Source organism: Apaloderma vittatum, unplaced genomic scaffold (genome assembly GCF_000703405.1).
Source record: "Apaloderma vittatum isolate BGI_N311 unplaced genomic scaffold, ASM70340v1 scaffold27911, whole genome shotgun sequence".
In the NCBI taxonomy this organism is placed as follows: domain Eukaryota; kingdom Metazoa; phylum Chordata; class Aves; order Trogoniformes; family Trogonidae; genus Apaloderma; species Apaloderma vittatum.
In genome coordinates, this window is record NW_009701192.1 from 1 (window position 1) to 13,018 (window position 13,018).

At 45.7% G+C, this 13,018-nt stretch overlaps 1 protein-coding gene across 1 annotated transcript; it reads left to right on the forward strand.

The window, feature by feature from the left end:
- Positions 1-221: 221 nt before the first annotated feature.
- Positions 222-9,335, forward strand: LOC104269971 (F-box/WD repeat-containing protein 10-like; the record flags this gene model as incomplete). Its single annotated transcript, XM_009879074.1, has 10 exons — positions 222-344; positions 868-980; positions 1,413-1,616; positions 2,242-2,363; positions 2,846-2,994; positions 3,920-4,062; positions 4,781-4,939; positions 5,638-5,873; positions 8,774-8,986; positions 9,106-9,335. Coding segments are annotated over 10 exons (1,692 nt in total), but the record flags the coding sequence as incomplete, so codon positions are not given.
- Between the last annotated feature and the right edge of the window lie 3,683 nt (positions 9,336-13,018).

Here is a 13,018-nt window from a genome sequence, read left to right on the forward strand (position 1 = left end):
TGGTTACATATTGTAACCCAAGACACAGTATAAGATTTAACTTCTCATGAACAAGTGATAAATGGAAGCCAGGTGTCTTAAACTACAAGCCAGGGTGTGCAGCTCTGCTTTGCACGTAAACTCAGCATCCCGGGGAGAGGCTGAAGCATCAGCACCTGAGCAGCATCCTTGTTCTGCCTGGGCTCTGCCGCGACCACGGTGCCTCTGCTGGTGTTTTCCAGGAGTTGTGCCCTAGAGGGGTCGTTGTGAACTACGCCAAAACAGTGGATGTGACAATTCCACAGTTAAATGAGGAGGGTGATGTCGTCGAAGAGCAGAGCCACAAATGGCAAGGTAACAAGAAGGTATGTTGGAAGATTTTTGCCTTCCATGCATCCAGCATTTCTGTATTTGGGGAGGGAGGAGGACGTGGTGGTCTTGGGAGACAGGATGGTGAAAAGGGAGACACTGCTCTCCTGCTTTTGGCTCGCACCATGGGGAGCAATTCGTAAGGAGCAGCGCTTGCCCAGCACCCTCTTGCATGGTGCAGGGGCTGCATTCACGAACCCCTGCCTTGTCCCCGAGTCACATGCATGGCCTTGAGGACAAGGGTGCAGGCAAGGCTGGGCAGCACTGCACTGACACAGCCTTCCTCCTCCCAAAAAAAGGGTGCAGCTGTCAGATCTTCCACTTTTGCCATGGAATATGGCGTGGGAAAGGAACCTTGCTCCTGGAAGTTCCTGCACTCTGGATGTTCCTTACCACCCCTTTCTTGTCTCTGTTGATCTCATCACTGTGGTGGGGATCAAGCCAATATGTTTAATATTATGGAATCACACTGTATTCTTCCTTCCTCAAATTACTTTTCCCTATTTTTCATTCCATTAGGAAGAGGGAAACAACTTGCAGGCAGCCTATCATGGTCTGAAAACCAACACAATCCTGCTGGAAGAGAGAAATGTCTTCTGTGGGTCCTACAATATTCATATCCTCATGGACCAGTGAGTAGACTGCCCAGCTGTAGGACCAAACAGCAGCTTCTGAGATGCTGTCCCGTTCCCTGCAGTCCTTCTGTGAGAATGCCCGATGCTGGAGAAAGGTCTCTCCAGCATCGTGTTGAGAAATGCTCAGTGACAAATTCATTTGTTTTTATAAAGATGCGAAGATAAGCTATTTCTGAAGACACAAAGGTTAGTGATACACCACATATCGTGATGGACATGGGGCTGGGAGGAGCCACTTTCTCTTTTTAGGCTTACTCTCCAAATACAAACCTGAATATGCAGAACTGGGGACCTTTGCTGTAGTGCCCTCCTGAGGATTCACCGGCTCAGTGAGGACCATTAAGCATCAAAGAAATGCCTGTCACAGTCTTAGACCTGTTACACCTTGTTCACTGGCTAAAGATCATCTCGGGGTCTGTTTCTACCCAGGTCAGACCGAAGCAGAAAAGTCCATTACAGTGGTGGAAACTTGGTAGCCATTGGCTCTGTAGACCACAACGTGAGGCTCCTTGATATGTCAAGAATGAAAGAAATGCCCCTCCTGCTTTCTGGCCATGCTGGGAGCGTCAAAGCACTCTTCCTGGATGAGAAGAGAGGGTTCGTTCTCAGTGGAAGCTTTGATCTCAGCATCAGGTGAGCGATGCTGGGACTAGTGCCCCTTGGCCAGCCTAGGAGAAATGAGACTTTAATCTTTCCACTGCAACCTTTAGGAATCCTCCTTCCATCATTTTTCACTAGAGTAATGAAGAAAGGGCAGTAGTCAAGGGAACATATAGCCCACTCCCACAGGACAGCTACTGTCTCCCAGTTTCACCCAGTGCCGAGTGATAAATCAGTAAGATGCAGTGATGCAAAAGTTTTCCTAAAGTACCTTAAGACACCAGATGGTTTTCAAATAAGTGCTTGCAGTAATGTTTTGCCCTTACAAATGTCAAGTTCAGGGAGGATGGGCTTCTCCGTGACATTGCGCTGAGCAGGCTCAGCACCCTGGCACCCGCTGTACCAGGCACTGCGCCCTGTGCCAGGGCAGGAGGTGATCCAGGTGGTTTGGAGGCAGAACGAAGTATGTGGGTAAGAACTTAGTACTAAGCCTGGCTTGATCATTCCAAATCCTCTGACACCTTGGTGAAATGACTCCTGATTTTAACCTTGTGCGTACAGAAGAAGAGCTGAGACCATTAAGCAGGAAATAACGAATAAAATGACTAAGCCATCAATTATTTTAATCACTATTCCCTTTCTGATTTGTCCTTTGTAGATGCTGGGATATACACAGTGGTGCTTGTGTGAAAATCTTTAACGGTCACTGTGGGACAATCACCTGCTTGGATTTACACAAAGAGCAGTTTGTGTCGGGAGGCAGAGATGGGCTGGTGAAAGGTGAGAGCCAGGACCAGGAGTTTCCCAGCCGCAGGCAAACTGCAGTGATGAGAGTAACACACACTGTGTATGAGTGTGAGAATAAGTCAGAGGGTAAATTTTAGTGTCTCATTTTTATTTCCAAACAGCCTAAGCTGTGGACACACACAAGTGCAAGATCCCCATGTCATTGAATACATTCTCGTTATTTCTGCTTTTATTCAGTTTTAATGGCTTTGTGGCTATTGGGCTGGACCAGCTTTTTGGAAAGTGGCACCAGCTGTCAGTTTTGCTGGAGTTTTCCTTATTATTAGCTTATAGAATGAAAGTGAAAAGGATGTGCTATTTTCTGGACTGTGCATTTAAAATTTTTGCTGTGCAGAGCCGCAGTTACAAGGTGTAACTGTAACTCCAACAGTAACTTTTAATTTGTGTTGTGTGCAGCAAAACGTATCGTTGTCAGTGTATGTATTTTAAATTTTTCTGCCCTTTGACCCTAACAGTGTGGAACCTGGTAAGTGGGAAATGTCTCAAGACACTGAAGCACCGTGGTGTTGTTCAGACTGTTAAAATGAACGGCACCCACGTCGTCAGCGGGTCTGACCAAGGGCTGGTGAAAATCTGGTGTGCTGCGACAGGCACCCTGGTCAAAGTAAGATGGTTTTTCTTAGGTGGATGATGTTGTGCTAAATGGTCAAAAACCATCTGTGTTAGGTCATCGTAGACTTTTGCTTTCGCTGCAGGCTTTCTAAAAATAAAAACTCATGCCCCCAAGACAGAAGCAGTTTAAACTGACAAAACTGCAGAATTACTTGTAAGCAAATAATATAAAAACTGATTTGAAAATGACCATCAGTTTTAACCTAGGGTTTGATTTGCCTTGCTGAACCCCCATCATTACTTGTCCTCAGTAGATACATTCATGTCCACTCCTGTAGAAATGGTCAGAACCTGAGAAGAGGGTGGGAGGGCTCGACTAACAGCCCTTGGGGTTGAAGGTATCGTGGGTTAACCCAAAATGTGAAACTTGCTCTTGATGAAGCTGAAGCTGCTGGGTAGCTGCTCTGCAATGTAAAGGTTGAGGCCAGAGCCTGCTAATTCCCTCAGCCAGGTGTCCAGAACTGGCATTAGTCCACATCTCTGAGTGAAGCTTTTCCTACCTGTGGGGAAATTGAATTTAATGTGTGCAAATTGAGATGCATCTCCGGCATAAGACATCCCAGCTCCAGCTGAGCTTGCGGTTGTCCCTTCCACCACAGTCAGGGCAGTCTGCTCTGTTCCTGGGAAAACACTCAGTAGATTATAAAGGTCTCGATGCAGTAATATCTGCTTGGCACAAGATGGAAAATGGATGTTAATTCCAAGAAAGTAGCTCCCCATCAGCAACAAGGCCAGAATATTTCTTTTTGGTGACTGTAAAATTACTACAGCTATCCACAGAGTGTAATGGCATCTTATAACACTGAATAAAACTGCACTATGGTATATAAAGCTGGCACTGTGAACGCTGTAAGGTATCTTAGCATGTTTGCATCCAGATTACTGACAGTACCACACCTATTTCTTTTACTTTGCAGATACTTGAAGGGCACCAAGGCCCAGTGAAGTGCTTGTGTTTTGATCGGTGGCACCTAGTCACGGGAAGCACCGATGGATATGTCCTGGCATGGAGCATGTTGGGAAACCTTAAGAGATGCCTGATAGCTTTCCATCACCCTAAGTAGGAATTGGATGTGTTTCAAGTTGTGTTCAGCACTACTAAATCTGTATAGAAACATGTCTCTCTTATAGAAACAAAAAAAGTGCCTTTGTTATCAGTCCTACTATTTGAAATATCCTCACTTTCAACAATATTCATCTTATAAACAGTGTCAGGCACTACATGGTCACAACCAGCGTTTGTCGGTTAAGACTTATAACACCTGAAATGCAAATACACAACCACCGGTTCACAAAGAGAGATGACTTAGGACTGACAGTACAGAGTCCAATATTTCAAGGATCCCATCCCAACCTGTGTGCAAGAGGGTATTGCACTATAACTCTATGGACTCTGTCCTACGCTGGTGGTGGATGGGTTAATGCTCAACCCTACCAGATGTATGTTGTGCCATTTTCTAATGCTTTGTCTGTATATTAGAACTGTGAAACCTCTAGTATTGTGCTGTTTTCGCTTAACTTTCCTAGACATAGAAAGGAAATTTAAAATGCAGCAGATGGCCATAACCAGTATGGTTGCTATGAGGATGCACTGGGTGGGTTGGTTTGGACGTGGAGTGATTATCAAGGACTTTGTTATTAGACCTTTTAACGGTCTTCATCAGCTCTTCTCTTTAGGCCGGTGATGGAGACAGACCCTTGCAGCTCCTCCATGACAAGAGAGGTAGTTCATCATGTCTCCTTGTGAATGTCCCAACACTTGGGTTTTGTGTTTTCAGGAAAGTTCTGTCTCTGGAGTTCCTCTGTCTCAGAGTCATCAGCGGCTGTGCTGACGGCAAGATTCGGATATTTAACTTCTTAACTGGAAGCTGCCTGAGAGTGCTGCTGGCCAGTAGCAGTGGGAACCCCATATCTTCTTTCTATGTTGCAGGAAACAGGTCAGTGACAACAGCTGCCATCACTCTTTGAACCGAATTGGTGGATTACATTGTAATTTAGGGAACTGCATATTTTTCTTTCTACTGTCCTTCTCACAAGTTTTAAAGGGCTCTACTGTTTATTGACAACTCTAAACCACAGCAATGTTGGGGCTGCTCTGAACAAAGCTGACTTTATCCCAGCTAGACCCAGTACACCCCTCCAATTTATGTTTGAGTCATAGAATAGTTTGTGTTGTAGAAGAGACCTTAAAGATGACCCAGTGCCAGCCCCCCTGCCGTGGGCAGGGACACCTCCCACCAGACTGGGTTGCTCAAAGCCTCATCCGACCTGGCCTTGGACACTTCCAGGGAGGGAGAAAAATGTCCCTGATAATACGGTATCTCCACTTACTTGTGGCATTGCACTGGCCTGGCTCAGGCCACTGTTGGTGATGGTCATCCAAATTACTTTAAAGCTAATTTTGGCATGGAGCTGAACGAGAAGAGGCCCACGGAGCTCCTGTGGAGTGTGAGTTACAATGAGTTAAAGCAACTGATTGATGGGACTAATTGTGGCTGCTTCCCCCAACAAGTGCTGATTATCTCGGATCTGTTTTAAGTGCCCTTGGATTTTGTGTTGCGCAATGCAGTGGCCCTGTTAGGTAGTAAGTGTGTTAATGATCTTTTTAATGGCTTTTTCTTCCTTCCTTCTCCAGGATGGTGGTCAATTCACCAACTACTCTGTTGATGTTCCAGTTCGAGGAGATCAAGTGGGACTATACCTTAGGTGCTGACAGAGAGATGATGGGGAAGAAAAACTGGTGCAAGAGGACTTGCAGAAGAGCAGAGCTTCACCCCTGTCGACTCGCTCGGGAGGTGCAAGATGCTGACCAGCTGGAGCTGCCCTGCTGGACCTGCCGCTGCTCACCGAAAAGCTGTGGAACATCTCCAGGTATTACATACAACACACTGGAAATTTTTTTTCTGAAATGAGTTAGAGCTTTTAAGTACCCAGTGCCTTCATCTGAATGAACACGCAGCCTCTCCGCTTTTTTTTATAAAAGCGCAATCTGGTAGATGTGCTGTTGCTCTTCAATAGTTCCGTCATTTCCAGGCTTGTGTAAAGCCTCTTTAGAAAGGTTTGGTATAAATTCAATGTGCTTGTCAAGACAGGCACTGTTGCTTTCTGACTAATAGAGAAATCAGTAGTATTACTCATATTCTTACAGCTGGCATGCACGGAAACATGCTGCTGATTCAGTGCTTGAATTATTTATTAGAAAATACTCTAGAAAGTCGTAGGACACCTCCATTCAGGATCTGGCATTGCTGGGAAATGCAGCTGCACATAAACAGGCACCTATTAAATTGTAACATTGTGATGTTAGTTGTTTTTTTAAAAAAAAATCAGCAGTTATTAAATACCGTGTGTATTGCAAATCTTCCAGCTCAGCAATCAAACTGTATATTGCAGAGAAACTGATGGGCTAAGGAAGTTTTTTATGCTTTTAAGGTCACCAGATGCTAACCTTCTTGATGCAGCTCTCCTTGGTAAAATGTCTAGGGTTTGCAGAAGCAGGAAATAAATAGAGAATGCAATATATTTGTAGTGGGGGGGAAGTGTGGTTTGTGTACACATCTACTCAAAAAAAAATCAGTATTTCCTTGCACCTTTGAATTCTGTTTTCTGCTAATCAAACACTTTTGGATTATTTTTAATACCAAAAACTTTAGCGATAAGAGGTAAAACAGCAACCAAGGACTTGAAATCCTGTCAATCATGAAGATTTTTATTTAATAAAACTGAAGATTGGCGAAGTTCAGAGATGACTCTTCCTTCTGTTTTCCAGCTCTGTGCCGTGAACTGATGCAGTCAGCAGCTTGCCAGCAACAGCAGCATTTTCTCCGGATGGAAACGCCTTTTCTCACTCAGGCAGAGCAGCAGAAAGAGTTTTTCCCTCCTGGCGCAGCACAACCCCACACCTTCGCATGGGGCGAGTCAGTGAGAGCAAGGTCTGCGAGGATCCCCACAGCTGCTGGTAAGGGCTCCTGGCAGCTGGGCAGGGCAGTAATTCCTCTAACAAGGACAGCTAAAACAATCCAGTGGGCAAAATGAAAGGTGAGGATCCCTAGGAGCCAGGCCCATTCTAGATGGAAGGCCTGCAGCAGTAAAACGATCACTTGGTTGCTACAGAAGCTGCTTTAAATCAATCAAATAAACAGGACAAGTGCTCAGGTTTAGCTGTGAGGCTTCGTTCTCTAATATCTAGGTGGGTTTTTTTTACTGTATCCACATTCTAGTTTTTGATTTCTTTAACAGGTGTAGGAGAATCGTGCACAAAACTTATTCCAGTAGTTGGTATTTAATCAGTAGCTGGAACTCAGAAAATTGTTTTTAAAAAGCCTGTATGTGAATTGTCTCAGCCAGCAACAATGTGGCGACCTGAAACTTGAAAATGAGACAGTGGTTTGTGGCCACGTGGCGTTTGTCTTAAGTTTTTCCCAGGTTTTACATTGAAAATCTGCGGGGATCTTAAAGTTTAAGATACGCTCTGACACCTTACTCCAGGAGAGTTGAAAGTCTAGCCCCAAACTCTTGGTGTTTTAGCTAAGGCTCAGGGTCCTATGTATGTGCAGATTAAACAGTTCTAAATTCTATGAGCAAGGAACAAACAGTAATTTTCATTAGCTTGTTGTGCCATATTCTGCCTTTTCGCACTGCAACTTCATGTTCCCTGAGATATATTTCCAGAGGGCAGAAGTTCCAGTGAACCAGTCTGGAAAAACAGGATTGGACTGCAGAGCAATGACACGCAGACAGTATGACATTGCCAGGCAAAATGACAAATGAATCACTGTGGCAAGGCCAAGGGTCTGAGCGTCTTGTGCAGCCTGGGTCATAATCCCCATCCAGTTCCTCGTCAAGGGCATAATCACCCAGTCCGCCCGGATGTGTCTGTCACGCAGCACAGGTCGCTCCCTGCACCCCTCGAGGCAGCAAAGCACGTCTTGTGCTTTCCAATTCCAACGCAGCTTGGAGTGGGAATGGCTCAAAGCTGTTTCTAGGTGTTGGCTACTTCAAAGATTTCTGCCAGGAGCTGACCTGTCTTGAAGCCCTTTCCCAAAGCACAAACTGTAGGACATGAAAGGGATGCCTGGGAAGAGGTTGTGGGGACCCTCCCTCCTTTGGGAAACCATGGTTCCAAACAAGTTGGAGGATACCAAGCCATCCCCACACAAACACGAGAGTGTTACGGAGTCTGACTTTAGTTTGGCCCATACAGGCTATGGTAAGGAACAATTCTGGGTCAACCAAGACAGAGTTAGTTACCTCTGATGCTGGCAGTGTCCCTAGTGAGGCCAAGGATGAGCAAACTGAAAAATGGGCACAGCTGGCTTGTAGCTTCCTACGCTGCCTGTTCTACAGACAAACTTGGCCTGTCCCTAAGCCTGTCAATCCAGCACCCACCCTGGTCTTATGCAGAGTACTACCCTGCCAACAACGATCACAAAAACTACCCTCAGCTCCAACTGTGTTTTATTCCAACTGTGTTTTATTTTTGGAAACAGGTGGCAAGCCTGAGCACGGCCCTCCTCTCTATGCACCAGCACATCCTGATAGGGCAGAAGCAGCTTGGCAGCACATGAAGAGAAGACGTGCGAGTTGTCCTCTGTCCCCTGACAAGTTCCTTTTGACAGTCAGCATGCTGCAGAATGCCTGCAAGGCAGCCCCGGGCAGCTCCAGGGCTGAGCGTGCTGCCGAAATCAGGGAAGCGTGGGAACCCCCACTGGAACATCAGCAACGCTGCCCAGAAAAGGTCCGATTATCCAAAACCGCTCTGCAACACAAAGAGGATCAGGCAGTCCAGCTCCAGCAGGTGAGTTTATACAGTGATTCCCTGACCATGAAGAGAATTTCCGTGCCCTTCGAAACCAAAATGCTGCGGTTCAAGCTGAAAAACTCTTTGCACGGCCCTGCTGTGAACTCCTCCATCCCCGCTCCTGCTGTCATGCGGCCCAAGACTTGTGGTTTGCCGCGACAAAAGGAAGCTGGCGGTGGTCGAGGTAACGTCATCCCTCGCCCTGAAGGTGGAGTTCAGCTTGTCGATCCCTTCACAGCTTCAGAACGGATCAAATTGATGCGGTTTCCAGAAGAAAAAAGCCTTTTTGTCCATATGCTGCAGACCCTTCCCGGGGTGACAGCAGGTTCAAGCTTCTGATGGGAAAATGGAAGGAGGAGTATGAGGCAGCTCCTGCAGCTCAGTACTGGGCACACCAGGTAAAGCTCAGAGAAGATCAGCAAAAAGCACGCAAAAAAGCCTGGTTAAGGAAAAGTAAAGGCCTGCCTACAGACTCTTTTACTGAGGAGGGGAAAACACCCGCTCCTGAACTTGGGTTTAATACATTTATCTGAGGTAACCCCTTAGTTTGCCCGCCAACCCGCGTCTCTGGATTGTGGTGTCCAGCTGAGTCAAGATCCCCATGGCTTCTAAGTACACAAGACATCACCACTGTTAAGTTCTTTTTCTAAGAGATATTATTGGTATATTCAGCCATTTCTCAAGGCAGTGAGTGGAATGAGTCCTCTCCTGGATTTTTCTTGCTCAACCTGCTGTTGTTACAGATGCTGTTTGAAGCTAATATTGCTCAACATATGCCTCAGCTGTGAGTGGATAAGTGAAAAAACCCAAACAGCCCAACCCAATTCTTTTTAGCGTTTGTGTGGATGGCTTTGAGCTTCGAAGCTGCAGAAGTGTGGACTGAAAACTAGGTCAGCCCAAAAGGTCGTGATCAGTGGCATTGAAGTCTAGTCGGAGGGTCTGATTGTGTTTACCATCTTGATTAATTAATGACATGGGTGATGGAGTAGGGTGCACCCTGAGCAAGCTGGCAGGTGACACCAAGCTGGCTCATGCACCAGAGGGTCATGCTGCCATCCAGGGGGACATGGACAGGCTGGAGAAAGGAGCTGGGAGGGACTTTAGGATGTTCAGTAAGGGGCCATGCCAAGTCCTTGCCCTGGGGAGCAACAGCCCCAGGACATGCCAGGACAATCCAGTTGGAAAGCAGCTTTTAAAATGTAATTGGTGTTAAATAAAAAGTAAAAAATAAAGGTAGTGGTTTCTGTTTCTCTGTGCTTGATTTCTATTAATGCTCAGGACCTCCATTGCCTTGAGTTGGGAAGACAAAAACCTGTCTCATTGTCAGATTTTGAGTGTCTGGGCCAGCATATCACAAATATCTCCATTATTTTCTTGAGGCAGGACCCTCCTGCGCATGGTCATGTCGAGGGTCCTTTCAGCAGTAGCTCTGGTTTGAAACAAAAGTCTGCAAAATTCTCCATACAGTAACACGAGGAAGAATTTTAGCTTCGTTATTTTAATGCCACCTTCAACTTTCAAACCCTGTGGTTGAGCCAGACCTTGCTAACAGTGGAACATAACGATAATTGTTGCCCAAAGAATAATAATGAAGGGGTAATAAAAGCTAAGTGTCCCTGTAGAACTAGGAGGAAGGCAGAAAATTACGAAGGTGTGGGAGCTGGCCTGGCTTTGCTGCAGCACATCTGTGCAGTGGGACAGGAGTTACAGTTGTCTGAGGTGGGTTTGCATGAGGCTTATTTTCAGCGATGAAGCAGCACGGATTTCACACTTAGCCACGGGATGGCACTTTCTCACCAGGAACCAGGCATAAGTCCAGCATAGCTGCAGCCAGAGGCCCGTTGCGGGAAAAAAAAAAGCATCTAACTGATGGAACAACATCACGGAAAGGCCGGTGCCTTTCTAGTCCTGTCGAAGTGAGGAGGATTAGAGCATCATCTTCCTATGCGGAGCCGATGAATCAGCGTCTCCCCGCAGCTGTGGGTGCTCAGGCACTTGGAAGATGCCACAGCCAAGGGAGGTGGCATGAAACCACCTACAAACGAGGAGCTGGACCACATCCTCCATGGGATTTAGCTCCGGTGTGGAGCTGGGTGTCAGAGGTGTGCTGGAAAGGGATTAACGTACGGGAAGATGTCGCAGTACGGGAAGTCCCCCATGAGGGTAACTAAGAGGAGGCTGCGTTACTACCTCAGCAAGTCCCCTTGGAATTAAACTGACCTTCCTGTGCACCCTGCCTTCGAGCGTGCAGGGGTGATGTGCTGGGGGTGTGCAGGGCATGATGCACCCGCAAACAGGAAGAAAGCCAAGCAGAGCAAGGTAGTTTCAACAGAGTTTTGTTATTAAGTGCCATTAGTGCTGTACCTGTTATCCATGCAGTGTAGATATTATCCTGACGTGAAGATACCAAGCTGATGTCACAGCCATTTTTTCTGTGTAGCCTAGTAGGTGTTTCTGCACAAAACATTTTTTTACCCGAGTGTTGGTTATAGCTAGAAGTGTCCATGTTTCAGGAGGGTCTGTATTTCTGCAGAGGAATGGTGCCTGATGCTTTGCACCATAAACAGAAGACAAGCAAGACAGCATCAAAAAGGAGACAACAGCAAAGACATAAAAAGTAAATGAAGGTTTTATATAGTCTTGTACTTATCAGTGACAGCTTTGGATTGCCTGTGAAACGGCACGCTGGCTTAAGTGAGCACATAAAATGCACTTGTTCCCTAGGCAAGCAAAATGGATGTTTTAATATTGTAGTTACATAGATGTGAAAACAAAACTGTTGCAGGCAGTACTTCACTTGTTTGGGGCTGGATCATGCACCGTGAGGTAAGATAGTGTGTATCAGACTTAAGATCGTGTGTATCAGACTTAAGACAGCAACAATTCTAATAGCTCTACATCTGTCCTTTCCAGATCTAAAAAAAAAAACAAACAACCAAGATATATGAGAAACACCATTAAACAGACAAGTTTTTACATGATGAATGCTAAGTCTTCTGACTTGCTGCATGATATGCTTATTTCTAAGGTGACTTTCTGCTGTGGCTTTTCCAGGTGTTACAGAAAGTGTTAATTTGAATCCAAGTTTTTGAGAAAGTCTCGAGTGGGAGGGCTGTGTCCTGGCACTGGCACATACCAGAGCTCTTTACAAGCGAGCAGGGACACCACCCACGGAGCACAGGGTTCAGATGAGCTGTTGCAGACGGTTTCTTTGCAGTGTGAGCTCTTTGCCTTTCTGTAGTTTGTAAAAATAGCTTAAAGCTTCCCCTTTCTTTTCACTGTGGCTGCTCCTTGTGTTCTAAAAATAGTGACCTGAAGGTGTTAACTCTATTTTGAGCTTTTCTCACCACGTTTTCCAGACACCCCGTTGTCTGATCTTTTCCTTTCTCAGGATTTTATCAACCTACTCAGGGAAGAGGCGCAGCCACGTGGGAGCTGGGTGCTGTGTAAAGGCAGCTCTCGCAGGACCTGCAAGCACGTGCAGGCACTCACCCACCTTGTGTGTTGTGAAGAGAATTACAGAATCACAGAAACATAGAATCACAGATTCATAGAATCACAGAAACATAGAATTGCAGAATCATAGAATCACAGAATCGCAGAATCATAGAATCACAGAAACATACAATCGCAGAATCATAGAATCACAGAGACATAGAATCACAGAAACATAGAATCACAGAAATATAGAATCACAGAATCGCAGAATCATAGAATCACAGAAACACAGAATTGCAGAAACACAGAATCGCAGACACACAGAATCACAGAAACATAGAATCACAGATTCATAGAATCGCAGATTCATAGAATCGCAGAATCATAGAATCGCAGAAACACAGAATCGCAGATACACAGAATCACAGAAACATACAATCGCAGAATAACAGAATCGCAGAAACATAGAATGACAGAAACATAGAATCGCAGAATCACAGAATCGCAGAAACACAGAATCGCAGAAACATAGAACGACAGAAACATAGAATCGCAGAAACACAGAATTGCAGAAACACAGAATCGCAGATTCATAGAATCACATAGAATGAGCTGGGCTGGAAGGCACCTGGGGCTGTTCAGCCTTGAGACAGCTGAGAGGGAACCTTATGACCATAGAGAAATATCTGAGGGGTGGGTGTCAAGGGGAAGGGGATAATCTCTTCTCAGTGGTGCCCAGCAATAGAACAAAGAATAATGGGTTTAAGTGAGCACATTC